Consider the following 27,379-nt stretch of genomic DNA (forward strand, 5'->3'; position numbering starts at 1 on the left):
GGTCAGCCAGACATATACACCCGTAGTAGGAGGAGGGGGTGGAGTACCACTACAACGGCCCAAGTTTTTGTTGTCACATAGCTTTCCTCGTCAGTCACTTGAGCGCGAGACGGGTCATAAGCCTTGTGCGAGGCGTTCTTCTCGAGGTCGTGCTCCATCTCCTCATCCGCAGTCTCTGGTTGGGCCTCAATCTGCTCATCCTGGTGACGTGTTGCTCCTTTTTCGTCATGCTCCGTGTGATTGAAGGTGCCCGTTGCTGTCATATCGACCCTTTTCTCAGCTATTGCATCCGCAGCCGAGAATGATTGCAAAGAGGCGAGGGAGGTGAACCGCGGCAAAAATTGGTCGAGTGCAATTTCTGCCGTCCAGGATTGAGATAAGTCAGGTGGATGGACTCAAAGCGATAGCTCTTGTGTATATATGTATATATCCGAGGACACTGCATTCTCCCCACGGGGTCCTCCTGGATCCCATCCGCAGCAAGCCAAGCATGGGATATCGGTGAACATCCAATAGCAATGAGGGTATATTCGCTGTATTGGTCACAAACTCGCCAACACAAACGTGGACGGGCTCTTATCCGCGGCTATTGGTACTTCCACGTTTTTGAGAATCCAATCGGAGCTTATCAATGTCCAGAATTGGTTAGAGCCAACCCTTTATCCCCGGCTACCTCGATTGTTAGGAAGAGTTTTAGTGAGTTCTACCCCCGGCTAGTTCAACGTCTGGAAAGACACTTGGGCTTTACCCCCGGCTACACGATCTCCACCGAAAATTGATCCTCACCCCCCCAGGATACTTGATTTCTAGTGATGGAATCATACTTTACCCCGGCTAAATCACGCCGTAGCAATGGGGGTATATAGATCCCACTACAGGCGCTCGGTTCACACACTCGACATCGATCTCGAACCCAACAGAGAGATCCTATACCCACCATGGCGACCGAGGTCCAAACACTCCCAGCTGCCGTCACGACCATTCTAAACTACCATCTCGAGCCTGAGCGAGGTGGAGCGGAGGTATGGTGTCCCGGAACAGTGCGCGACAAGCGCCGGCCGCACGAACACCAAGAAGTCACCGTTTCCAACATTCGAGGCCGGGAGGACGAGTTCACGCTGGACGAGCAGGGGTTCGCCGTCGGGCCGTTCACGACGTCCGTGGCGGACGTTGAAGACGATTCGGAATTCACGGGACAGTACTACCAAGACGTGGTCGCGCATCTGCAGAAAATGTAGGTCTGAGCCACTTCCTGCCGTTGTGTGTGTGCTAACATTGTCTCCAAGCACTGGCGCAACGAAGGTCATCCCTGTGGTTCACATTGTCCGTCGACTTCAATGGGACCAGGTGGCGGAGGCCGAGAAGGACCTGGCTGACGATGAGCCGGTGACGGCCCCAACGGCCAATCGCTCCGGTGAGCAAGACACATACTCCCGTCTCTGACAAGCAGCCGCTTACTGAATGAGTGGTGCAGTCCACGTCGATCAGTCGTACTTTGGCGCCGAGCTTGTCCGCGACAGCAAGTTGCAAGAACTGCCAGACGCGGAGGCCGAGAAACTCAGAAAGGTCCGCTGGGCCATCATCAACCTGTGGCGGCCCCTCAATCTGGTGACGCGCGATAACATGGCTCTCTGCGACGCTCGGACCGTGGACGAGAAGGACTTGACGGCCGTGTACGCGGACCTCCCGCAGAAGCTCCGGAACGCGAAGACGGGCTACAACTTCGCGGCGAAATCCCGGTCCGAGGCGTGGGAGGTCAAGGCCAACCCGGGCGCGCACAAGTGGTACTACGCGGCGAACATGACGCCCAACGAGGCCTTGCTGATCAAGCAGTTTGATTCAAAGCCTCACGGCGTCGCGAGGCGGACCCCCCACAGTGCGTTCTCGGCCAAGGAGGACTATGGACCGACGAGGCAGAGTATCGAGGTTAGATGTCTGTGTTTCTGGGAAGATCAACCGCAAGAGTGACTGTGGTATAGATAAGGCCAGTTTAATATCATTTACCTGGTTACGAGGACGCCTTGGCCCTGTATACTCTCGCCTGTGACGCCTCACGTGTTGTTGTAAAGCAATTCGTGATACCAGGACAACAATGAGGAACGATGGACTCAAGTTCGTCGCATGAAGGAAATATACAAAGGGGGTTTTCTACGCAGTTGTATCCCTACGAGACAAACAGATCTCGCTTGCCTAAAATGTGACAACTCCATGACTGTATAACCCAGATGAAAGATGAGGACGGCATTCAGACGGACACACCCAAGGGCGCTTTTCCCGACATATTGCCTTGTCTGTCTTCCATCTATCAAGAGTGACTTCCTCTTTCTATATGTGTTTCTCTGGTAGAGAGAAATGCCCACTGCTTCGGCGAGAATCTGTCGAAATGAGTTGTTGAGGCGTCTATGCACTTTTGGACCCCAGTTGCGTACGCCATCGCTCAATCTCTTTGAACTTCAACCAGTGAGTCCAACAAGTATTGATGACGACCACCATCATACCGAGTCGACCAGTGTCAGCTTGTCTGGCCTAAGAATACAACCAACACGGCCGTATATGCAGCCGCAGCCACCATGAGTTCTTGATTTTTGGCCGAGGATATCAATGAAAGAGAGATGCTGAAGAGAACGGTGAATAAGGAAGTCGCTATAAGCCCATAGGCTTTGTTGTTGATGTAAGAGAGAGCGTAGACAGGGGCAAGGAGGTCGATTGCGGCTATGATGGATACGATGAATCTAGCGGCCATGTCAACGCCAGGAGAGACTGGTACGTGATAGGGTCGCCCGGCGAATTGGATCTGGATGCCGCTTTTATTCTCCTCGAGCTTTCGTTTTATCGTTGCCGTATGTGTCATTGATCGTCCATATCCACCGGAGAAGGTCCTCGACAATGTTCGAGTCATGACCCTGATGGTATCTGCTTCCACCCCTAGAGCCTTCGGAGTAAGGTCCATCATCCCGTAAGCGTCCGCAGCCGTCACGTAATGTTGTGTGTTCAATCTAACGCACATGGTCTCCGCTGCAGCTTGTCTTTCTTCGACAGAAGGTCGCGTCATCCTGAAAATCTCTTGGAATGATTTCGCCGCCTCATCTAGTCTTAATCAGAGTCTCCTAGAGTTTCGAAGTGCGCACGACCTAACTTACAATATTCACGAAGTAAGCGGCGCATTTCTGTAACCATGTTTCCGTCCACTGATCCGGGAAGGTCGGTGTTTTCGGGTCTGTATATCTTGGATTCCAACTGGATAAGTTCATGTTGATAATGGTAAAGATTAAGTAAGTTCAAAGTTTCGAACCTCTTAAACTTATACCAAAGTTCTGGGTATTCTCCTCTCGAACATTTGAACAGGTCCTGGCTGGTTCCAGCATCCCTTTGCCCGTCCCAAAACTCGACTGAAGCATAGTCTGGTGGCGGCCCTATGCGAGGTACTTGGCGCTCGAGAATCCTCCTAATTTCATCTTGATCGCCTTGTATGTTCTCGAAGACTGCAGTTGGAGGCTCTTCCTTTGCTTCGTTACTTGGCGTTTCGCCGGGGCCGGGCACGTCGAACTGCACATGAAGGTCATCGGGATCACTCATCTTGGGCAGATATGTTGAATGCGAGCAAAAAGAGATATCGCAACCGTAAATCAAATTTATATCATGATTTCCGCGGGATATTGGGGCGATGCCTACCTTCGTGCGTTCATGAGTGGTCAGCCTGGCGTCAGCCTTGGGCGTCAATACGAGGATGTTCTGAGCCACGCAGGGAGAGTGGCAAACCAATCATAGTAAGACAACGCAACTGAGGTCCTGCAACTCACAAGGCCGTGCCACTCGACGGTGTGTGGCGAATAAGAGAGGAACAAATCTACTCTGCAAATATCTGAGGGAGGAGACAAGACAAGGCCGACAACGATTGCACCTAGTAATTCCATTAACAGCCATGCAGAATGGGCCAAGGAAAGAGTGGCTTGTGGCTGCGGTTGCACATGATGGTGAAGGGAATAGTCCGTTTTTGGTACCAGCGAGATTAAGAGCCAGATGCCCCCCAGGACAGATTTCCTCGCCACCAAGATATACGCAGCCGCATCCCTATTTTGGCTACGACAACATCATCGTTGGAGATGGCTGTTGCATCGAATTTCTGGATTTCCCCGTGTCTCAGCCATGGATTTCTCGGGCTTGACAATGCGAGTGGCGTCTATCCCCAAGCCGCGTTTCCACGGCAACCACTCGGGTCTCCAAAGTCAACCTCCAACCTCACAAGGCTGTGATTGGTGTTGCTCCTTTCTCCCTCCCATACATCCCGCACGGCATGGCGCAGGAGCTATGCTCTGTTAAGAGCGAAAAGATGGACAGTCCGGGAAATACCTCATGTGTTGCGCTGCCATCCCATGTACGAGTAGGTTTGGTGGCGGGCTGATGTCCCCCAGCCTTGATCCTTGCCGCCATGAAGGCTTATTTTCCCATCAACCCAACAACCAAAAGCCTGAATTGCATGAAGATGCTTTCCCGTCCCTCAAAAGGGCGACAACGCCTGACTGGAGGGGTCTCACTCCTCCCAGAAGACACCACATCGAGCTGCAGTAAGCTTGTTGGGCCGAAACATCGGAGACAAGGTCATTTATGATCGGATCACAAGCCAGCTGGCGCACCTCTATACTTCAATACCGGACAAACAACAGGAGTATCATAGAGGCCTTGTCTCATGCGTGCCATAACGCTCTTCGCGGGTCTACTCTCCCAGCTACAGAAGCGAGATACATAGTAAGTGCCCAGTGCTGGTTACTGTTTGATATCCATCGCCAGATCTGACAGTCTCAACTACCAGTGATGATGGACAGTACACTCAAGTCGTCCAAGCCACGAGCTGGAGCTACTCTCCGTCCTACTACACCTCGTATCTCTCGACGGAGATCATCACCATTACGTCGTACATCCCCTGCCCCGTCCTCACCAGCTACACCACAATCTACAAGTGCTCGACCTGCGGCGCGTGCGACAGCTGCAGCCCCACGGCGCAGACCACGTGCGAGCCGAAACTGTGCGCCACGTACATCTACGACGTGGTCGAAGCAACCACCACGCCCTACGTTCCGGGCGAGTACGCCATGGCCTATGTGACGAGCTACAGCGGCGCGCAGGCCGTGACGACGAGCATCCCCGCGTCCTGGTGCACGGCGTACGAGCAACTCGACTTCACCGGCATCGACTGCCAGACCCTGCCCGCCTGCGGCGGCGGGAGCTCGGGCGGGCTCACATGCGAAGCGAAGCCGTGCACCACGTGCATCGACGAGGACGGCGACGGGGACTACGAGACCCTCACCGAGGGCACGCAGTACTTCTTCACCGAGTTCGCCCGACTCACCGTGAACGGCCAGGTCACGTCCACGCCCGCCAGCCTGTGCGGGGTGCTGACCATCCCGACGCCGTGGTACGTCCAGCCGACGCTCGCCTGTGGCTATGACGACGGCAATGCCGACAACAACGACGACAACAGCGACGACCAAGGCGGCCAGGTTATCACCTACACTTACACGACCAACGGTGCCACCATTGTCGTCGCCACCAGCCTGCCCTCGCACGGCGGCGCATTCCATCTCACCGGCAGCGGCGGTGGAGCCCGGGTCGGTGGGGAGCTGGGAAGAAACGTGCTCTTCTGGATGTGGGTTGCCGGCGCGCTCGTCGCGGGCGTGGGGATGATTGTTCTTTGAGAAACGAAATCCCCCGATATCGACATGTGACAATTATATGATCAAAAAAGGGGGTGGAACAAGACGGAACTAGAGACGTATTTGTGCCTTTCTTCTCTATGGCATAACGCATTGGAAATGACTACGACAGTGGAGTATGACTATAAGGAGAGTCGGGCGTGGAACCTCTGAATATCATAACAATGATTTGACGCCAGGGCAAACAGCGGGTCGGGGGAAACTCTGTACATTGGAATGGAATGGACATGCCGGTGGATGTCTCACTTTACTATTATACCAGGGAGGACGGTTCTCGAGGGAAGCACATGGTTGCATATAGCATCAGCATTCAGGTCAGGCCATGGGCAATGGAATGGACCGGTACAAATGGACGACGGATGGGCAGGACGGACTAAATGATTACATGCAAACCACAGTGAGCAAATGGGCAAATGGGGGGTAGTCTGGCTTGAATCTTGTTGGCAAAATATTGAAATTCAACTCTCTTCGTGCTCGTGAGTGTATTCTTTGGAGAGGGAGAGGGGAGGGGCGGTGCGCTGTTTGGTAGTCGTGGTGGTGGTGCTGATTTATCCTATCCTAACTGTAGCTGACGGGGCCTCGCACAAAACATTCCCAACTCGAGTCTCGAGGAAGGCGTCTTGCGTCTTGCGTCTTCGCCTGAGGCTGTCTTTCTCCTTTCCGACGCTGGAAAACAAAACAAAAAGAGCCAATACCGCCATCCTCCAAACCAGGACGCGTCTTCGGGGGATCTTCCTTATCCGGTCAAGCAACCTAGGTCCCTCTTCATCAAAAAAATTGGCATTCCAAACTCCCAATAGGCCTTTTCGGTGGAGATGGGGAACCGAGCGCGCCAACGTCCCGTAGACATGTGTGTAGGTATGTAGCTGTCCGGAAGGTCGAGCGACGCTGTGAGGGCCGAATTGTTCTTCATGGAGGGTGGGAGCGGTCTTCTTCTCCCCGGGCTGCTGCAATGCTGCGCTTCGCCATTCACCGGGCTTGACTTTGAAAGTGTTTTAGACCTGCGATGCTGAAAGGGGGAGGGGGAGGAGGTGCCTTCGGCCTTTCCGCCTCTTCTCATCACAGCTCTTCCTGCAGTTCTCGGATCTTGTAGTAGATTTCTCTCAGGGTCTCTTCTTTACCAACCTGTTCCCAGAGTATTAGCAGGGCGGACAAATGGAGCCGGCTGGTGGCAATAGACGGAAGCTGACAGCATTTCTGGTGGGATGGCGTTGCTGGATGTCTTACCTTTATCTGGAATCCCGTCGGCTTCCCTCCCTCCAGTCCAGTGAGATGCATAGTCTTCCCACTCGGTTCTTTGCCGTCGTGCGTGCCGACGTTCATCTCCTTAAATACCGGCGTGTTGAGGAGCAGGCGGTGCGTGCCCATGGCGCGCATGATGAGTCGTCCTCTACGTTCGAGAGTCACAGACGACTCACGTTCGCCGCCTTCAAGGGCAGCTTCAATGTCTTCTTCATTTGTTTCCCCAGAATCGTCTTCAGCCTTGCCCTCTCTGCTTCCATCATTCTTGCCGTCTGTGGCAGGGCTTTGGACAGTTGACCTTGCTTCGAATCGCATGTTGATCTTGAAATCACCCAAACCGCTTTCTTTCCACTCCCTGTCGAAGTGGTAAAGCTTCGCCCGGCAGCTGAAGATGGTTCTTTCATCCTCTTCTCCTGTATTAACTAGGAAGACAGTCAGTTAATCCTCCTCCTTCACAATGGAAATCAACTCACGCTCTTGCTCGCGGAATCTCGGATCCTGTTCGGCTTCTTCCTCCGCCTGCTGTGCCTCGTCGTGCTCGCCTCCGTCTTCGCTTTCTTCCTCCTCTTCATTTGATTTTGCTCCGAACGGCTTAGATTTGCCAAACGTGCCCGCCGCTCCTGCGGGAGTAGCAAATGGTGAGACCCCCATGCCGAGTGGCTTTGCAGCACTTCCAAACCCGCTCCCACCTCCAAATCCACCAGTAGAGCCAAATCCGCCCGCTGAGCCGAAGCCTGACATGGGCTTACTTGCAAATGGTGATGCACCCCCGAATCCGCCAGAAGTCGACGCGAACCCGCTTGCTCCTCCGCCCCCACCAAACCCACCACCAGGTTTGGCGGTCGCGCCTACGGCTCCAAAGGGTGACTTTTCGGATGCTGCGAATGCTGCTAAACCGGAGGAAGCAAAGGCGGAACTTGACGTCCCGCTACCAGGAGACAAAATCGACTCCGACGCTTTCTCCGGTGATTTGGGTGGTTTAAAACTGCTGAATGGAGATGCTGTTGACGTGTTGGCGAATCCTGACGATGTCGGGATCAGCGATTTGGCTGCTTGTTCGGCCGACGGAATGGTTTGGACTGGGATTGCTTCAGCTGCTGGCTTCTTGTCCAAGCCAGGAGCAACATTAGGTCGTTCGTCCTCTGCCGTGAGACCTCCCAAGTCTTGCGCACTAGCACCTGTCTCCATCTCCTCCTTCGAGGGCGCCGAAACTAGGATCCCAGGCCCGCCTGGAGACTGTTGTGCTTCTGCGTCACTCTCTTCTTGGACCGGACTCGCCATGTCCTCGTGTTTGTCAAAAGTCTGTATCTCCTCGTCGTTCCCCGAAATTTCACGAGATCTCATTCTCTTGTGCTGGCTTGCCTTTTTCGGCAGCGGAGGCCCCCCGTTCTCGACGCCAGGGCCAGACTCTTCGGCTTGCAGGTCTTCAAATGATCGTTTCTTGGAAGGGCGGCCTCGTGCTTGTCCATTTTCGCTTTGTGATTCAGGAGAGGCCTCGACGGTGGTAGCGTCGCCCACAGGGCGGTCTCCAACCACTCCAGGCTTTGCCTTGGAGTATTGTGAGAGTCCTGCGATAGATGTTTTCTTCAATTTCTCCCGTGCGGTGCGTTCGCCTCCCTCGCCGTCTGAACTCCCATCTTGAGGCGGCAGATCTTGTATGACTGTGTCTTCTGTCGATTCATGCTGCGGTGGCGGCAGATTTTCTGCTGGGTCGCTCGCGGACATCGTGGGTTATCGGAGTGAACAGATCTTGTTGAGAGGGAAATCCTGCAGTTCGTGTGGCGCTGCGGCAGTTTCCCAGGGAGCGGGATCTCGCAGATAGAATCCTCCTTCGTTGTAGACACTTTCCCGCCGGTCACTGGACACGTCGAGATTGGTACAGATGAATGTGTGATGAGTTCTCAATCCCCAGGTCGATCAGGCCACAAACCCCCTCATGGAACCAGCCCAGGTCTCCTCAAAATACCCCAGGGACTTGCCTCGAGTACAAACGGAAGGCAAAGAGGCTGCTTGCGCCTCGGGTGCTTGGAGGCTCGAGGGGCGGTGCGGGTACGGTGGTTGTCCTCAGTGGCTTGGTGGTGATCGTGATCAGGTAACCGATGGCGCTTTTTGTACTGTCTCCAGCAACGATTTGGGGCTGCCGCAGTGCGGTGGGATGTGCAACGTATTATTTGGAAGCGACACAGAAGTAGGCGCCGGAAATCAGAGATGGATACGCAGTCAAAGGGATGCGCTGTCGGCACAAAGATACTGGCACGATATGATTGAAGCGGCTCAAGGCATGCGCAGGCACTTGCTCCGCACAAACAACACTCATAAACTTCTCTTCTTCCCGCCCCACCCACGGCAATGTCGTCAGGTCCTCCAAGCAGACTTTGAGACGTTGCTGTGTTATTGAATTGCTACCTTCTACATTAGAGGTGGAATACAGTTATAGCCATGCGACCGATACATCAGCCAACCCTTTTCCTGCAGTCTAACTAATAAAACAAAGACAGCCGAGACTGACGTAGAAGACAAAGAGAGGGTAGACACTCAGAGCCACCCTATTCTTCACAACTCCTGATCCTCCGAGGATACTAACTCCGGCTGCGAGTGACCATGCAACAAGGACGATGTAGACAGGAATCCGCGCAATAGTCGGTAACCCGAGAGCGCTGAGTAGAGCGGCAATGGTCAGAGGGAACAGGGTATACCCGATGATGGAGACGGATTGCATGAAAGATCTAGAAAAGTGTCAGCACTGCTAGAATTCATCGGAGGCCGGGAAATCCTCACATATTCCCTCCGAGTAGTTTGATCTGAAGGGTAACCACAGCCTCGCCGATCCAGACCAGGGAAAAGACACCGGAAAAGACGAGGTCGGTCTGGCCTTTGCTGGCGCGCATAGAGAGGAAGACGCTCAGTAACAAGCAGAAAATTAGAGGACCCCTTAGTACAGCTGTTAGAATGCTTCCCGGGGACAAAAGATGGCATCTCACCATAGATCCCAGTCTCTTAAGCCTTCACTCATCCCGCCCTGCAAGATTCCATCCGCGTCCGGCCAGCGTCCCAGCAGGCCTCTGAGATCTCTTCCGAGCCCTCCTCCTTGACTCTCGACATCGCCCATGCCGGTGCCTTGTCTCTGGAGCATACCTCCAAGCAAGTACTTGGGGTAGAGGACTTGCTTCATTTTCTCCCATACCGCGAATAGGTCTCGAGACACTGTGTCCCAGACACTCTCATCGATGGTATTTTGTGTGGCATGCCTGTCTTCACCAGGTATTCTCGAGGTCAAATAGCTTTGGTTAAGGGGTGCGCTGGAAGAGGACGATTGAATGTTGCCTGTTAAAGGGGCGCGATCGGAGGTCTCGTATGATGGTTCGTCAGGTTCGACTTCTGCAGAAAATGAGCCTCAGATCTTTCGGGGTTGAAGCGAACTACCGTACCATCGTTGAGGAAGTCATCCTCGAGTACTGCATGATCGTCGTCGTAAGAGTTTCTTGATAGTCCGCTGGCCATAGTTGCTAGAGTGTCAACATCCGCAACTGAAAAGGATGCCTGAGTGCGGCCACTGAGATAAACAGCAGTTGGATTGTCGCGCGATCACGATATCATGTAGGGCGTAGGGGTTTGGAGTCCGTCGGTGTGGTTGAGCAAACCGGACGTGATTGTAACAGGCTCGAGGAAGGGCTTGTTCTATGGCAGCCTCCAGTTCGACCCAAGCTGTGGCTTGAGGAGAACAGGGCCACCTCCAATACTCGTAGGGCTCGAGCGGGCTGAGCAGGTGTGTTGAATAAGTCAGATATTACGTAACCTTCTTTCGCGCTTTTGATTCGACAGATGGCAGTACAGTCCAAAGTGAGGACCATGGCCAACTGCACCTGTATTCCACCTTTTGAGCTCAAGCGAAGGTGGTCCGATAGTGTCTTGATCGAAAGAGACCATCACACTTACATTGTGAATCTTGGATACTTCTATCTCAAGGAGCGACGGAAGCTCTGTCGTCTGCGAATTTGATAGCCTGCAACCCTTTCTCCAAGTTGTCGATGAGGACCTTATCAAGGGCGTCCTCTCTAAAGCTAACCCTCTCTGTCCACCAGTCCAACAAAGTCATTGCCCTTGAGCCCTCCGATGCTCGCAAGAGCCCTACACTCACGTCAACCAAATCTGGCCTCTCGAGGCAATGCCAGAAGACCGTAGCACCGCAACGGCTGCAGAATTCACGGAAACAGCCCTTGGAGCTTTCAATCTGTTTCAGGGTGCCCATCCCATAATCCAGCGGCTTGCCATCAAGCTGGAGGATGTTGGCTTTCGGGATAAAAGCCCAGGCTTGGATTGGAGATCCGGAGCCTAACCTGCAAGACCTGCATGCACAAGTTCCTGCCAAATATTTCGAATCGTCTGCACGCAACCACCACTTGACGTCTTCCCGATTTTCTGAGCTCGAAGAATGAAACGGGACCAGCAAATCAGACCATGGCGAGGAGCATTCCGTTGAGAGGGCATTGGGCCGGGTGATACGAAAGATGACCCCTCCACAATGGCAGTGCGCGGAGATTTCGCTTGAACTCCCAGATATCACCACGGCCTCGTCCAATTCACCTTTCCTAGTAGCAGGGTCGTCACCCTCGCCCTGAGGGAACAAGCTTCCAGTCGAATCCTTGATTAACGCTCCATCTGGTCCCTGCAAATAGAGGGGTATTGCACTCTGGTCTATCCGGGCCAAGCAGATCGCCAGCCCGCCATCTGTGGTATCGCCAATGAACTCGTGTTGGGTGATTCTTTCCAGGCTCGGAGCTGACATCGCTTGTAGACCGTCCACTCTATCAACCACACCAGAACATACGCCCCAAGTGTCGTCTTTATGGACATGGACAAACATGTGCGACCCACATATTGGACAGAAATATCTGGCGACCTTTGGAGAGGAGTCATATTGGGTGAGCCCCTCCGCTGTGTTTGGCTTCGACACAAGGGGGAGGCACGAAAAGTACAGCACGCCGGTGCTGTATCGGCAGCTGTTGCATGAACAGGGAGACACTGGCACAGGCAGTTGGGAAGCCAACTCTAGTGTCTCGGAATTCTTCCCACACAAGCATCTGACACTGATGGTGGTTGTCATGGCTCCGAATAACGGGTAGGTGTCACCAGGCTTTCTGGAGTGAGATCCAAGAAAGCGGTGCCAACTCGCGAGGTTGTCCAACCTCTATATCAGGAGCATAAGTCGGAACCAGGCAGCATCATCTGCCAGAGAATGCTGCAGTACTGTCCGTGGGAAGTGATTTCATACATATATTTGGCATGGATGGAGAAACTTCGGCAGCCTGATCCCGGGAATCCGCACTGCATCTCGAGTCGCCTTTGCTATGGAAGATCCGCTGGATACAGCTGTGCGAATGGGGCGGGCGCCTGGATCCAAGTTGGAGCTGCTCGAAGGTGATGGAGGAGGTTTCTAAGCGAGGAAGGCCTGGACGCTAAAGACGAAGCGCATTGGAGAGGGGATTGACCATCAGGTGCGACTATCAGGCACTACGACAGGTGAGTGTACAGGGATGGTCAATCACGAGGTGCTTCTATGCTTCTGTATCCCCACGATACAACCAGCTTCTCTCGCTCGGAGACCTTGGAGTCGCAATGGGTCTAGTGTCTGGTCTGCCACGGCGCGACCATCGCCGCACGGGATTCAGCGCTGTCCCGCCCAGAACAAAAACCATGTCTTACCATTCCTCTCTCACTTCCCCCCTTCCTTTCCTTCTCCTCTCCACACAGCAACGAGCAATCCCTCCTGTCTTTCCCATCCCACATACACCAACTTCAGTTCGAACAAGCAACTCTTCCACAAAAGCACTCACGTACCAGCACAAAATGGGTATGCTCGACCTGAGGAGTTTCTGCTCATTCACGTTCGACGGCTGACTCGTTGCATCCAGGTCCTTGCAGCTGCAGCTGTGGCGCTTCTTGTGAGTATCTCGTCCCCACCGCTGGTAATATATCTCTCGCTCACATAGACACCAGGCCAATGCCCTTCTGGTCAATGCACCTGCGTATGAAAAACCATGGTTCTGTCACCCTGCATGGCAACTGACACACTCGACCACAGAAATAAACCACCGCATATACTGCCTCTAAGGCTCACTACACCATATCTCATTTGCTAAAATACATATTGCGTTCACGACACAGAAAAAAAGGTGGCAGGGCAATGCTGTCAGGAGATGGTTGGATCAGACACTCATTTGGATGAGCAACAACTGCGGCATCTGTGATAGCCATTGTCAGGGTAGAACAGACAAGCACACGTAACCTGCAATGAGAACAATGACTTGAAGCCCACAATTTGTAAATAGCCTCTTCCATTTGTTCCCGACACCAGAATCCCGGGTCCCTACAAGCCTCTGCTTTCCCCCTTGCTACGGTCTGCGAGCGACTGAGCGGGGTAGTTTTTCTTCACTAACCTCCCACCAAGTCCCAGCTCGCCGGTCCCTTATCGGCTCTTATCGAGCCTTATCGATTGTCGCTTCAGGGGTCTCGCGGGGGCGAATCTCAGGGTTGTTTGTTTGTTGTCAGAAGGAGGGAAAAGGTATCCTGTTGATTCGGGACTCTAGTGTCTTTTCTGTAGTCGTGGGCAAACTCGATGTATCGCCGCTGTCCGTTGTATCTTGCGGCATCTTGTCGCCGTCTACATCCGCAGGCAATCGCTCTGCTTTTGTGCTGGGAATCTGGAATCTATCCGGTTCCAGGTTGAGTCATCCTGACGCAATGTTTCATCAGGCATTCTCTACTCGGCACGCTTTTAACGGTCTAGCTTAACTGCTTGTTCGGTCTTCGCGACGAGTTCACCAGTATCCCAACATTCAAGATCTTTCGGTTGAGGCCAGGCTACCGACTATAGCATTGAGAGGTGGCAGCGGACCTGACCTGCCTGCGCTTCGTCTCGGTGGGTAGTTCGTCCAACCTACTGTCTCCTCTTCTGAGCTCCTCTGGCTATACAGGTTGTTATTCGCCATGCCAGCACCTGTTCCCCTTTCGTCTCGTGTGAAAGGCGCCATCTTCGGGCTCGCCGTGTGCGACGCGTTGGGAGGGCCCGTCGAGTTCAAGCCCCGCGGTTCCTTTGACCGAGTGACGCGGATGCTGCCAAACGACAACTTTGGCCTCCCGCCGGGCTGTTTCACCGACGACACGTCCATGACCCTGTGCCTGGCCCAGTCGCTTCTGGAGTGTGGCGGCCAGTCCAATATCGTGGACCAGGTCCTGAAGTACATCTCGTGGTGGCGGCACGGCTACATGTCGTCCGTCGGCCGGTGCTTCGACATTGGCGTCTCGACGAGAAGTGCGCTCGAGACGTGGGACAACTTCCTCCATCTTGTCCACCGCGACTCCTCGCCCCCGGTGGAAGAGACCCATCGTGCAATCCTGAAGAAAATTACCTTCTCCTTCGGCAAGGATGAATACTGCGGCAACGGGAGCCTGATGAGGGTGCTTCCCGCGGCGCTGGTTGCCCCAAGCGAGCCGGATGCCGTCCAGCTCGCCCACGAGAGCTCGCTGCCCACGCATCCCCATCCTCGGTGCGTCCACGCGTGCATGATATACGCTGCCCTGGTACTTCAGACGCTCAACGGCGCTTCGAAGACGGAACTCGCCGTCAGCCTGGCCGAGTCAGTCAGGGAGATGCCCAGCAACATCTCCGACACGCCCGTCGAACCCGTGCTCGCGGAGCGGCTGCGAAAGTACCAGACGCTGGAGGACTGGGAAAAGGCGCCAGCCGAATCGATCCGGAGCACGGGATACGTCATCGACACTCTCGAGGCCTCGCTCTGGGCCTTCTTCAACGCGGATACCTTCGACGAGGCGGCAACCCTGGCCGTCAACCTGGGATACGACGCCGACACCGTGGGGGCGATATGCGGCGGGCTCGCCGGGGCATACCATGGCTACGAAGCCATTCCGGAGAGTTGGCTGCGCGAGATGAAGAAGGCAGACCTCCTCGAGGAGGTGGCCCAGAAGATAGTCGAACACAGGAGCAGAACAATATAATTTGTAAACTATTTCGGACAAAGATGATTCCTGTTAAGCGTTGAGAACGCTGTGTGCTCCTCTTCCGTCGACCATATTTACCCATGAACTCCGTCCCCAGGTCGATACATTCTTTATTATGCAGTCCATAGGAGTATTCTAATCTTTGGATTTAGTCATGTAGATGAATACACAACCCTCGACTTGACACCATGTATGTGCCACCGTTCCGTTCATTACAATCCCCCCACAGAATCCGACAGGCACGCAGTACATATCTACCTATCGTACGCATCCACTACTCAACACTATGAGATATCTTATTCTCGCTAGACCGAGAGAATGGGGCATTTGCATCACCCACGATGGCCCGAATGATGTCAAACAGAGACCCAGAGGCAAACCCACAGCATCCAAACTTGGCCGTGGGCACCTTTCCAAGTTTCCATTCCCTGGGCCCATCCCCGCATTTTCTCGAAGCGAGTTTGGCTGGGAGGGAAGGGTGATGATCCGAAAATCCCACCGGCGCTTTTGCCACCGCAAGAGGATAGGCAGACGGGGTGGAGGCACAAGGCATCCATAGAATATCCAGACAACGGGACCAAAGAGGCATATCTCACTGGTTGAGCAAACGAGAAGGTGACGCCAGGGAGGAGACGCAAGGGGCCAAGCATATATAAATTGCCTACTCCTCTCTTCCTCGAAATATGCATGTGACTGCTCAATCTACTTTGAAATACAGCACATCCCTCCATCAAGCATATCATTACCCCAGGACAAACACTCAACCCGGAGAATACTTACAAACCTCCTGTCCATACGCACACACTCTCCCACTCTCGTCCCCCAGACCGACCAACCGACATCGATCACAATATGTCCAACTACGGCTCTAACCAAGCAACCCGGCAGCAAGGATCCGGCGGCGACGGCAGCTCCTACAGCTCGGTCTTCTACAGCGCGTCTGCGTCGTATTCGACCTCGAGCTCCAGCTCCACCTCGCGGGGCGGCGACCGCGACCCGCAAACCCAGAGCCACGCGCAGCGGTACACCGAGACCATGACGAGCAATGACCGCGACGGGACCAACATCCGGCGCGTGGCCGAGGAGACGGGCAGGCCGGTCCGGAGCGAGGAGACGTACATTCCGCCCCGGGGGACGACGGCGGCGGCGGCGGCGAGGGGGATTGACGACGGCGGTCGCGACGGCGGGGGCAGGATCGAGGATGTCACTGACGCGGACGCCGACGAGGAGCACGACCAGGACAGGGACCAGGCGGCGAGGGATAGGGAGTATGAGGAGAGGATGGAGGACGAGTATGCCAAGCGGGAAGGGGGTGCTTGAATTTCTTCCCCCTCCTCCCCCGAATCTTTGTTCGAAGAAGGGTTTGAGACTCCGGAAGCTGAGGGTGGACTTGTTCTGATGGTTGCTTGTTGTTGCTGTTGCTATTACTGTACTTTACTCTTCTCGGTGGACTGAGGCTGCAGCGTGGCTTTGGACAAGACATCTCGCCGTGTGAGACGAGAAACGAAGGATGAGGACCCGTGATTGAGCGGAGGAAGGGTCTGTTTACTGTGGACGACGTGTGTGACCTTAGAAGCGGCTTCGTTTGAAAGGGCCAATTGCAGTGATGGAATGGTTTCATGATGGAAGAAGCAACGCAACTCAGCTAAACGAACTCGGATGAGGGTATGATTTCTCTCTATCTCCAATTCAATCCACTCATCCATCTATCAGCTATCAACTATCGAGTTCTGCATGATCGTCTGTAAAACCGTAGGTATAAAGGGAGGTAAGGTCCGAGGTGGAAAACATATGAGACAACGTCAAAGCGTGAGGGCAGGGGAATTCATGCCTCGTTGCTCGTCTGTACTGAGACTGCTGTGTTCTGTCGCTTTCCGTGTTAGACGTGTCAGAAAGCTCAAAGGAGCCATGTTCCTTTGGTCCTGGTTGACATTGAATTGATTTGCATCCAGGCAGACAGTGGACGGGAGCCCAACGGCTCGATGAGAGCCGGTCTCGCACTCGCAGGAGGACATGGTACAATTCTTTGGGTGATTGCAAAGGCATGTTTCTTCCTCCTATATCTTCAATTCCTCCAACGATGCGGTGGCTGCAACGCTCTTCTCCTTCGAAAGGATGATCGGACTCGTCGAGATGTCGATTTTCTTGGTGCAGATCCATGCGGACGCGTACATGTTGACCCTGCAACGAAGGATGAGAGTCTGGTCTCACAGAATGGAGCGGCTGCGAACTGAGGACGAGGTAGTCGAGACTCACCTATCGATACATTTTCCAGAATCCCGTTTGCCTACACACGTGACATTGAAACCATTCTGCTCAAATATGTCCGTATACCACGGTCTCAGCGCCGCAGACCGGAAGAGGACGCGGCCCCCGATCTTGAGGACTTTGTTCAAAGCCACGATTTGCTCCAGCGCTGCTGAGTCTTTGTCGCTGGGGTCGAACCAGTCCATGGAATCCATGAGCTGTAGATTGTCAATGAATGGCCATTATAGTGGAGATGGGAGGACATATTGTCTAGGCAAGGAAGGACGAGGAACCCACAATAGCAATAGTCAACGTCGAGGGGCTGATCCTCGCAATCACTTCCATGATTTCATCCGTGTGGATGCGGAGATTATCAAATGCATCGGGCTTCGATAGCGCTGCGTGCGCTTTGACACCGAGGTAGCGAGGATGGCACCTATTTCATCGTCCGTTAGGGGAAAGGTCAAAGGCTGATCCAAGGCGAAATTAACTGCTGCTTACTTTCTGGAGAATTTCCCCTGCAAGCAGAGATAATAGAAATAATTATCCCTGCTGATCTGCGTCGTTTCCACCACGGGATCCAAAGTGTCGACAACGTATTGCCAGATGGCTTCACCGCAGAGCTTCTTCGTCCGTGGCAACCTCGTCCGCTGCGCATAGTCGTCGATGATGAGGGCGTGCTGGTTCGGAGGCACCCCGGCCGCTTTCCATGCCCACCACTCTGTAGACACCACTGTCTTGTGCAATGGCCAGCTGAGCAGGAGATTCCTGACCTGGGGCCAGATCTCGCGCTGCTCGTTTAGTGTCTCCACCTTACACATTGTGCGCACTTTGGCAGTGAGCCCAAAAGTCTTGAACAGCCATCGGACCAGCTTAATAGCGTGTCTGGAGCCCCCACTCTCGTACAGCCCCCCCTTGGAAGAGAAAATGTAGGATTTGCTCAGCCAGTACTGGAAAGCTTGGCTGGACATATGAGGACTGAGTTTGGAGAGAAGGAGATTGCGGAAGTCCGGGTGCTTGCCTTCGCCGAATAGTTGCCAGACATCGCTGTAGGGGAGGGCGGTGAAGGCTGCAACTTTGAGCTCGAGGAGGTGGTTTTGGTTCGGGTTCAGATCAACTGCGTGGATGCGCTTGGGTCTTTCGAGCAGATAGTCAAGAATGTTGTCCCCGGCGCTGGTGATGGTGAGAATAACGTCGTCTTGAGTGATGTTCAAGAGCTGGCGGTCGACCTTGGGATCTTCCCAGTTAAAGGCATAGATATACTCGTTGCCAAATTGTTGATGTTTCTGCAAAAGGTCGTTGTAGTAGATTCTCCAATGGTGCTGTTGGTAGAATGCTGAAGGCAATGGCAGGTCATTGCTCAAGTTGACAATGGCTGACTCGTATGACTTGGATCGGGGAATGCTTTGCTGAGCGTCCAAATTCCGCTGCTCCTTGAATTTCATTGGGGACAGGTATGGTGACTCTGTAAGAGCCGCGTCGAGTCTTTCCAAGACTTCCTGACCCTGCTCAGCGAAGGCTTCGGCATCTCGTCTGCATCCAATGAAGATATAGTATGGGATGCTACAATGATATCGAGTTAGTTTCTGAGATTTCAAGGTGAAGGGGGAAAGGGGCCGGCTGCGCGTTGTGGGAGACGCATCACTTGAGCCTGTGTCTACGTTTTGGTGACGGAAGGGGAAGCACATAGCTCGGGACTCACCCGCCGAGAGGATAGTTGCGCTGGCTTGTTGACAAGACAGTCCCGAAGCGATACTCGACGTAGTCTCTACGACCACCATCAAGGTTTACTCGATCAGCGTCGAACCACGTCCGCCAGAACATCCGACCGAACCAATTGACGTGGCGATTGAAGCTCCCGCCACAGTAGTTTCGCGACGAGATATCAACGATGCTCTGGACGTAGAAGTCACAAATGCCAATCAAGCCTTTAGGGGACAAGAACCCTGAGACCATGTCGACCACGCCATAGAAATCCGGGATCATGGACAAGCTGTAGCTCATGGTGATCAGGTCCGCCGAGGATGGAGGGCACGCAACCGACCTTGCATCCTGGCACAGGACCGTGACATTCTTCCAGCCATTCTTACGGACTCGCTCTTGGGCGACCTCGCACAACGAAGTGGAGAGATCGACGAGGAAGACATGCCCAAAAAAGCCCTCGATACCCACCAGTTTGTCCATGACTTCGATATTGTAGCCGGTGCCGCCCCCAATGTCATACCACACGGGTTTGTGCCCATCTCCGGATGCCATTTTGCCCTGTAATTTCGCAACCAAGATCGCGAGCATATCCTCTCTCCCTCGCAACAGACGTTTTCGGGTAGAGTCATAGACATTTGCCTGAAGCAAACATGAGTAAAATGAAAAGGATAGCGAACTTGTCTATCCTCCTACCTGAGCAGAATAGAAGCTCTCGAGAGCCCCTTGCTGACCAAGATCGGCTCGTCTGTCATGAGGCTTGAGCATGCAGGCATAGACAAACTTGACGTAGGGATGGGTAGTGAGTTTGTCGAGGGAGACCTGTCCGCCAAGCCTATAGAAAACGACCCCCAGGATGGTCACGAGGACAGAGAAACCGACACCGATCAAGCCAAGTTCGAAGTGGAAGTCCTTCAGGCGCTGCCATTCTGCGTAGTTGAATTGTGCCATTGTTGCCGGGTCAGTGCGAACAACAACGACACTTGCATGTAGGAGAGAGAAAAGAGGATGAGTGAACTCTGAGGGCGCTCGTGATTGCCCTCATATTTTCGGGTGTTTATGTGTTGACCGCAAGACCTAGGAGACGCTGGGCAACGAGCAAACCACGGGGGCAGCGAATTCCACGAATCGGGTCCCTGGAAAGGCCCATATGGCGCACTGAATGGCAAGGACAACCGCCGTAGAGCCTCGAGAATACTCCATTCAGGGGACTTCCAGCCAGATTACCCAGAGCCGGGCCTGCATGTGAAGCCATCAAAATTCGGTGGGATGAAACTTTGTCGGAAAAAGCTCACAGGACATGTGGTGAGCAGCTCTTGATAGCTGTCCAAGGGGACGAATCAACGTCGAGAACTTGGCGCGTGGACCTCGTAACCCTATCGCGGGCGAGTCGGAAGAAACAAGCTTGGGCAGCATCATCTCGAACGAAAGGTAAGAATCCGGTGCACGTGTCGTACAGCTAAATCGACAACCAATGCGAAACTGGGCTCTGTGTAATCCGACGTCCGGCTACAGGGCAACGAGATCTTTTTCTGGCCGGCAAATTGGTGGTGGGGATCGCCTGGTCGTTGGCCCTGGGAAATGCAGGTCATCCTCCGTCGCTTCTCGCTTCACTTTCCAGCCTCGACAAGAGGTCTTGCGCCTTGTCACGTGCCCGAGCAGCCTCGCGCCTGTGCTCGTTCGGGGCTGAGGGGTGGTCTTCGTTCAGAGCCGGCGACGGGGTATTCGGGTCCAAGGGCATGTCGACAGCCTCCAGGTCACCGAGTCTGGTGAGATGGGCACAATCGTCGTGGAGGTCAGCCACCCAAAGGGCGACCATGGCACGAAGTCTGATGAGCTCCGGTTCATCCATATATGGAACGGTCGCCATGCAAGTGTCCATCCTGGATGCAATCTGATCAGCCTGTTGAAGTTCCCTCACCTTCTTGTGTGATGTATTGGTCAACCTGCTCACGCGAGGAGAAGAAGTGACGGACTCGACATCAATTTCATCGTCCTCATGCGCGGTCGATTGGGCCGCGTATTGGGCTTGCACCACGTAGATCCAAATATTGAACATAGCGAGGTAATAGTCAACAGCATTGACGGCCTCGGGCCATGACTTGTGATAGGGATGCCTGACGATAAGTCGCTCATAGAAGCGCTTGGCTTTCTCGAAACCCTCAGGCGTGAACGGAATCGCAGAGACACCCTGGTCATGAGTAGGATCTCTGGCGGATCCATTACGCAGGAGTACTTCAGCTGCAATGCCCATATAGCCTTGAGTGCGGACAGCAGCAGTCTTACTGACAATATCCTCGCGGAAGATCAGTCCTAGAGCGCGGGCAGCACGAGGGAAATCTTCCTGGAGGAGCGACCGGTGGACTATGGCGGTCAAGGCAGCGAGATGTTGAATGTGCAAAGAACGTGAGCTGTCCGATAGCTTTGACACTTGTGAGCCTTCCTTTTCCTCGTCTAGATCCCCTCGTGCTGCCCAGCTCTTCTTCGAAGGTACCTCTGCGTGCGGAAATGGGAAGGGCGGTGGAGGCTGATCCAGCGGTTGTCCAGCGACACGGCGTTGAAGCCTCTCGATTGGAGTTACAACAGCGACATAGTCGAGATTGGCAGTGTTCACAGAGTGGCTGTCTATATCATACAGTGTCTGGCTAGAGGGGTCCTCGCCTTGTGCAGCATCATTTTTCAGAGTCTTCATTCTCTTGCGCTTGCTCTTTCCTGAGGGTAGTTGCCATGCTGCAGAACCAGCTCGCTGCGTCGCGACAGGAGGCACGAATATGTGCGGCATGATTTCCTAAAGAAGGGAGGGTTGCTTGGGGGAAGAGCGCGAACACGTAGGTCTCGAGGTGTTTAATCGCGTGCGCTTCAAAATCGCCCCGAGGGTCCGCGTGATCTGAGCACTGCCTTAATTAGTAAACGTCGCACCGAGTTCATGTGCTGCTGTGATGTAATCGTGTCGAGGCTCGGCCAGATAGACGAAGGTCTCACAATAGCAAAGAGATACCGAGTCATAGATAGAGGGTACGATACAAAGTAACAGGAGGACAAATATGGAGCCGGTCGAGGCATGTAATACCTGAGCAGTCGTCGATGTTGTTATTGGATCGGAGGTTTTGTTGTTTGATCAAGTCCTCAGAGGTCAAAAGTGCAGGGTGACCAAACAAAGTCCGTGCCTTGGTTCTTGGGGCGGCTTTTGGCTTGCTCGCTGCCCAGCGCTTCAGCCTTTCCTTGACACAAACCACACCACACCACCCCCAACCTCGACTCTCCCGTGAGCAACCAAACCACTGTTTTGTCAATTAGTCTATGCATCTTGGTCTTCTTGACCTTGTCACCGAGCTCACTCTGTCACCGAGGTCCTCACGTCCCCACTAGTCGTCGAATAAAGTCCAACTTCCAGAGTCTGGATGAGCCTGTTCGGTTGCTGACAGCGACCACAACCTTGGCCACCGATCGACCTCTGCCTTGATTCTCTCCTCCTACGACGTGGACATCTGTACAGAGTCAAATATCTCGGGCTTAACGTTGACGACGAAGCTACGCAGAGCCATCGCTCTTCTATCATGACACCACAATAGTTTGTCCTGTTGCGCAGGCCAAAAACCATCCGGCCTCCAAAGATGGGGAACGCCTCGTCCGCTCCTCGTACTCAAGCGGATGATGGACTCATGGAGGAACTAAGGGATACCCCGACTGGCGTAGGAACTGCAGTTGGCGGTACGCGCGCGGAGGGCAGGAGTTCGCGACTGGCGAGACGGAATACCCAGTCGTTGAGACTCGCAGGCCAGAGGGCCAGCACTCTTTACGACAGTTTTCGACGCCATCGATCCGCCGAGTCAGTCACATCACGTCCGAATGCAGGCCATTCGTCGTCCTCTCCCTCCGAGACCGAATACGAACAAGAGAACAGACCTCTGGTAGGTGTGGAGGACGTGGACATGCCAGATGCAGATGCTATTGCGAGACCTATGCTATCGCCTTCCTCCAACAGGAGAAGGTCAACAATGTCAAGATTGGGATCAAGGCTGCTTCCAGATTCGGTTGCAAGAGGTCTGCTGAACAGTGGAGAGGAGACTGCAGAAGAAGGCCGGGCATTGCGACATGGAATCTCGGGGCGATTACGCCCTTCCGTTTACGAGCGGCCACCAAATTCAGATTCGAACAGTCGTGTGTCCCTCACGGGTTCCATTAGACGACGAGGCGAGACCAGAACTGAATCCAGACGACGTGCGATTCGAGGACCATTTCCAGCCCTGCAAAGCGTACATCAAACCCCCGAGTCTAGTAATTCATGGTCCGAATCCATGGACGGTGATCTACGAGAGCTGCCCCAGCCCGCCGCTTCCGGTCTGCGACATCGCAACAGGTTCAGCAGAGTTCGGGATTCGATGTCAATCTCTCAACGGATTTCTAGTCTGTTCCGGCAGTCCACAGAGCAGCTTCAGTCCAGCCAGGGAGGCCGAGAGTCTCCTTCGCGGCCAGCGAGGGTGACGTTCGCCGATGAGTCTGATCATCTCCTTCCATCCATCGCTTCCGCTGACCACCGTCATGAACACGATGATGCTCCCCATGAGCTAGATGCAGTTGAGCCTGAAGCTCGGACCCTCCTGGCTGGGCCGCGAGTCACTTCGGGGATGAGCACAATTAGGCGCTTCCAGCCCGGCCTTCGCTCGCGATCAACAAGACTCATACGAAGAGGAGAGCATCCGCCTCTCTCGCAAGTGCTCCAGCTTGCTGCCGCTGCTATCGCTGCTCAACTTTCAGGTCACGCCACAGCCGGTTCTACTGGTGCCCGTCATCTTGGAGGTGACACGTTTGATGGTAGTATCCAGAACTTTGTGCAAACCCTTCAAGAAGCGGCAACAGCCCAGGCTGGAGAAAACATCGACGTGAACGCAGCGGATGGCGACTTGCCACCTGTGAACTTCATGAGGGTTTTTCAATTTCCAAATGACGAAAATGGTTCGCCCATTGCATCGCAGGCAGAATCGCGGGATGTTGATCAGATGGACTTGGATTCTATCGCTGGACCCAGTGAAAGCGATAGGTCCGTAACCTTGGTCCTTGTCGGGGTCCGATCCCTTCCCCACGGCCAGGACAGCACCGGCGGTGAGAATGGTACGCTGGGCCCAAGTCTTGACACCCTCTTGAGCCTACCTTTCTTGCCCCCAGCCAATGTTCTACGGAATGGAAGCTCTGGAGCTTTGTTTCGGCGCTCGGATGTAAGAAATAGATCCAGCACCCGCCGACACTCCATGACCAACTTTAGCTTTCCCGCGCAATATGAGTCGCAGAGACATCAGCGCACTCGGACGCAGACCAGCCGCTTGTCCAGCCATTCGGACCAGACTGCTCCTACTACTCCGGACGCGGGTTCTTCTACGTTGGTCTCGGAAACCCCTCCCGGTCCTATTCCTCCTCCGTCGACCCCAGCAGATATCAGGAGTGGCCATGCTACTCCAATTCGACGGCCATCCTCAGCATCAGCGGCACCTAATCAGGCGCTCTCCGAACTTGACGAGGATCGTCCACAAGAACATGCCGATAGCCGTGCTCCCGAACCTTCATTCAATACCGCACGTCAGCGAAGACGAAGTGATTCTGAGTTTGCTCGCCGGCCAGAGCTGGGGTCGGGTGCAGCAAGGCGCAACGGGGTGGTAGAACCGGATCATCCGCCAGCAGGGGCTGGGCGAAGTTGGTTGATCTATGTTGTGGGCACCAACGTTTCAGCGACTCATCCTGCTTTTGCCATGCCCAGCTTATTCACTGACAATCCATCCTATGAGGACATGCAGATGTTGTCAACTCTCTTAGGACCTGTCAAGCCACCTGTTGCAACCCAGGAAGATGTGAGCGCTGCTGGGGGGGTCTTTCGGCTTGTCGTCCAAGAATCGGGCTTTCTCGGGGAAACCATCTCGGACGGCGATAACTCACCGCTCGTAATCAATTTGGGAGAACGATGTCTCATTTGTTTGTCAGACTATGCTGCGTCGGAAGAAGTCCGCCTCTTGGATAAATGCAAGCATGTCTACCACCGCGAATGCATCGACGAAGTGAGTTGTCCTCGTGGTCCGTGTACGCAGTGATTTACTGACTTCATTATAGTGGCTCACAACTGGTCGGAACAGCTGTCCCATGTGCCGTGGCCAGGGGGTGCAGGAAAAGGGCACATCTTCTCCTTCCACCACAAATGCTGGATCAGCTTCTTCAACCACCACATGACAAAACGGCTGAGAAGAGCGTCTGGGATCTTTACACAGAAGCTCACGACACTTTACGAATTTTCTTGGAGCATTTTCTGGAAGAAGCTATCAGTTTGGCGTACTTTGGGTAACAACGGTGAAGAGAAGGCTACTGGATGGGATCATGCAGTCTTTACAGATTGGGAACTCTGGAGAACCGGGAGCTGGTCGGCTTCTATATGAACGTGAAGCTGCCTTCATGGACCTGGGACACTCGGGTCGGACACGAAATTTGTTTGCGTTGTTACATAGCCAGGGCTTTAGGTGTTGGTCGGAGAGCTGGGAAGCTTGGAGACGAATCTCAATCGGACCGTGGATGTAAGGATCACTGCAGGGGCTGGCTCCTAATCAGAACTCGCGGGCTTTTGTGACGCAGGAAATGAGTATGAGTCTTACGTTTTACAGATATACGGAGCACCTTGTCACTACCATTGTCTTGGGTTGGTTCCCGCTCTTGTCGTCCCCTTGATCCAAATTAATCCTACTTCAGATGAGTTTTGTCGACGATCCGCAAACTAGGCCAGGGATTTTGAAACACGGGACTTTGCATTGGAGCAACAAGCGAGGATTCGATACGAGCCTTGCCGCGCCTCCGGAATGGGAATCGATTCGTGCTAAACGTCGGTGGGGGGGACTTGTGCGACTTGATGACAGCGACTTGGACTTGACACGAGCGTGCCCGAGTTGAAGTTGATTCTTGGGGGGGCGGCAGGCACATGGGAAGGTGGAAACAAAATGGCAGAAAGTCAGTACAAAACTAGTGGCTTCGTTGCAATTCCACATTTGACTTCATCACTTCTGCATTGGGAACCCACCAGCTTCAGACGAAACAAGGTCGTCACCTTACCAGAGACTACCAGTCCTCACCTTCCGCCTCACGCTGCGATCCCCGCTCTCTCCTCCCACCCACTCTCCCCGATGGCATCCCTGACCAGTCTGGGCCGTCGTCATCGAGTCCTGCACCTTCGTCTGTCAGAGAAACACGAGGTCTAGGCAACGAGAATAAAGCTTCAGAGACTAGTACTGATAAGCGTCTCATCGAGATCAAAGATGATCAATGGTATCGAATGCGTCCGGAAGTTGCCAGCGAGTCAGTCTGGCCTTACTCTTCGAGCCCTCCGACTCGCTCTCCCACCCCCTCCTTCCCGGGAGCTTCTGCCTCCATGTGGGTAGACAAGCGGAATTACTCGGTGCAATGTGACAGTGGGTGCAAAAGATGCAAAAGAACACACCAGTGGCGCTCTTAAAGGCCAAGCCGCCGTGTTACTCGTTGACCATGCCTGTTGACGGCCAATGGGACTTGGTTGGAAGCAAAATACGGAGCACACACGGTGTTTCGGGACACCCGGTTGAGATGACGAGAATCCCTCCTCTCTGTGAGCGACACCGGCTTTTGTCACCAAGCGTCCTGACTGGACGGTGGACAGGAGCTCTCCCCCCTCAACACCAAAGCTTGTAGAGCAGAAAAAAGTGGGCTTTCTGACTACTGGGGTGACAGCAGGATCTGCAACCAGGGTGAATAGCGACCAGAGAAGAAGCTGTGCATCCCCGAAAACAATGCTAGGCACCCACTGGCACCCACCGTAGGGTGTGAGAAGCTTCATCCCCGACCAGTTTGACACGCCTATCGACGCTAAAAAGCCGTTTCTGATGCTAGCACATTGGCCACGCTTGTGTCCTGTCAACTTTGGACTCGGTCCAAGCCAGAGCGAATCAACCCGCTGTGAGGTGGAGCGAGAGGAGCCAGAATGAGCATCTCGCAGGCTTTCTCTCGCTCGTTCCCCGCCCCCAAGAAAACGGCGGTGCAGCTCAAGCCATATCAACTATCGACTCGACCCATACTCGTGCTTGGGAGAGGCTTGCAAACATGCAAGAGCGTCCCACAGTACGCAATCTCGTCAGCACTGGGATTTGCCTCGTGCCATTCTTGGTCGCAAAATTTGGGAACAAAATATACAAAGTAGGCATGGGACAAGGCTTGGGCACCGGGTTAGAAATTGCCGGTCGACGATGAGGGTCGAAAATTACAACGGTATGGAGGTTGTTCAATACAGCGGACCGCCGAGCAGATCAGGAGATCGACAGATAACCCCAACCATCTGGCTTTGGCCCATGCTGCTTCTAAATTCTGCTTCATCGCAGCCTCCTCCTGAAGCCCAGACCAACGGCACAATTTAGGCTAGTCGAGGATATCCCAGGGTCAACATGGCGACCAACTCCACA

At 53.9% G+C, this 27,379-nt stretch overlaps 9 protein-coding genes across 9 annotated transcripts; 4 read left to right on the top strand and 5 right to left on the bottom strand.

Moving 5' to 3' along the window:
• Nucleotides 1-2,512: 2,512 nt before the first annotated feature.
• PV07_04340 (uncharacterized protein) lies at nt 2,513-3,576 on the bottom strand (the record flags this gene model as incomplete). Its single annotated transcript, XM_016391136.1, has 2 exons — nt 2,513-3,087; nt 3,141-3,576. The coding sequence occupies 2 exons, from the start codon at nt 3,574-3,576 to the stop codon at nt 2,513-2,515; spliced, it is 1,011 nt and encodes a 336-aa protein (XP_016253038.1).
• A 723-nt stretch (nt 3,577-4,299) lies between these two features.
• On the top strand, nt 4,300-6,173 carry PV07_04341 (uncharacterized protein). The gene is made up of 2 exons (XM_016391137.1): nt 4,300-4,746; nt 4,811-6,173. The coding sequence occupies exons 1-2, from the start codon at nt 4,688-4,690 to the stop codon at nt 5,691-5,693; spliced, it is 942 nt and encodes a 313-aa protein (XP_016253039.1). The 5' UTR covers nt 4,300-4,687; the 3' UTR covers nt 5,694-6,173.
• On the bottom strand, nt 6,155-9,227 carry PV07_04342 (uncharacterized protein). The gene is made up of 3 exons (XM_016391138.1): nt 7,427-9,227; nt 6,939-7,375; nt 6,155-6,836 (listed from the first exon to the last, which is right to left on the bottom strand). Exons 1-3 carry the CDS (start codon nt 8,676-8,678, stop codon nt 6,771-6,773), a joined length of 1,755 nt encoding a protein of 584 aa, XP_016253040.1. The 5' UTR covers nt 8,679-9,227; the 3' UTR covers nt 6,155-6,770.
• Nucleotides 9,207-10,671, bottom strand: PV07_04343 (uncharacterized protein). Its single transcript, XM_016391139.1, has 4 exons — nt 10,382-10,671; nt 9,935-10,331; nt 9,732-9,884; nt 9,207-9,679 (listed from the first exon to the last, which is right to left on the bottom strand). Exons 1-4 carry the CDS (start codon nt 10,452-10,454, stop codon nt 9,430-9,432), a joined length of 873 nt encoding a protein of 290 aa, XP_016253041.1. The 5' UTR covers nt 10,455-10,671; the 3' UTR covers nt 9,207-9,429.
• Nucleotides 10,672-13,650: 2,979 nt separating this feature from the next.
• Nucleotides 13,651-14,969, top strand: PV07_04344 (uncharacterized protein; the record flags this gene model as incomplete). Its single annotated transcript, XM_016391140.1, has 1 exon — nt 13,651-14,969. Exon 1 carries the CDS (start codon nt 13,941-13,943, stop codon nt 14,967-14,969), a length of 1,029 nt encoding a protein of 342 aa, XP_016253042.1. The 5' UTR covers nt 13,651-13,940.
• A 588-nt stretch (nt 14,970-15,557) lies between these two features.
• On the top strand, nt 15,558-16,292 carry PV07_04345 (uncharacterized protein; the record flags this gene model as incomplete). The annotated part of the gene is made up of 1 exon (XM_016391141.1): nt 15,558-16,292. The coding sequence occupies exon 1, from the start codon at nt 15,825-15,827 to the stop codon at nt 16,290-16,292; it is 468 nt and encodes a 155-aa protein (XP_016253043.1). The 5' UTR covers nt 15,558-15,824.
• A 737-nt stretch (nt 16,293-17,029) lies between these two features.
• On the bottom strand, nt 17,030-19,511 carry PV07_04346 (uncharacterized protein; the record flags this gene model as incomplete). Its single annotated transcript, XM_016391142.1, has 5 exons — nt 17,030-17,153; nt 17,229-17,437; nt 17,517-17,655; nt 17,721-18,782; nt 18,922-19,511. The coding sequence occupies 5 exons, from the start codon at nt 19,509-19,511 to the stop codon at nt 17,030-17,032; spliced, it is 2,124 nt and encodes a 707-aa protein (XP_016253044.1).
• A 997-nt stretch (nt 19,512-20,508) lies between these two features.
• On the bottom strand, nt 20,509-21,702 carry PV07_04347 (uncharacterized protein; the record flags this gene model as incomplete). The annotated part of the gene is made up of 1 exon (XM_016391143.1): nt 20,509-21,702. The coding sequence occupies one exon, from the start codon at nt 21,700-21,702 to the stop codon at nt 20,509-20,511; it is 1,194 nt and encodes a 397-aa protein (XP_016253045.1).
• Nucleotides 21,703-21,917: 215 nt separating this feature from the next.
• On the top strand, nt 21,918-25,951 carry PV07_04348 (uncharacterized protein). The gene is made up of 2 exons (XM_016391144.1): nt 21,918-24,967; nt 25,020-25,951. The coding sequence occupies exons 1-2, from the start codon at nt 22,535-22,537 to the stop codon at nt 25,134-25,136; spliced, it is 2,550 nt and encodes an 849-aa protein (XP_016253046.1). The 5' UTR covers nt 21,918-22,534; the 3' UTR covers nt 25,137-25,951.
• The last annotated feature ends 1,428 nt before the right edge of the window (nt 25,952-27,379 follow it).

This window comes from Cladophialophora immunda (genome assembly GCF_000835495.1).
Source record: "Cladophialophora immunda strain CBS 83496 unplaced genomic scaffold supercont1.2, whole genome shotgun sequence".
In the NCBI taxonomy this organism is placed as follows: Eukaryota; Fungi; Ascomycota; class Eurotiomycetes; order Chaetothyriales; family Herpotrichiellaceae; genus Cladophialophora; species Cladophialophora immunda.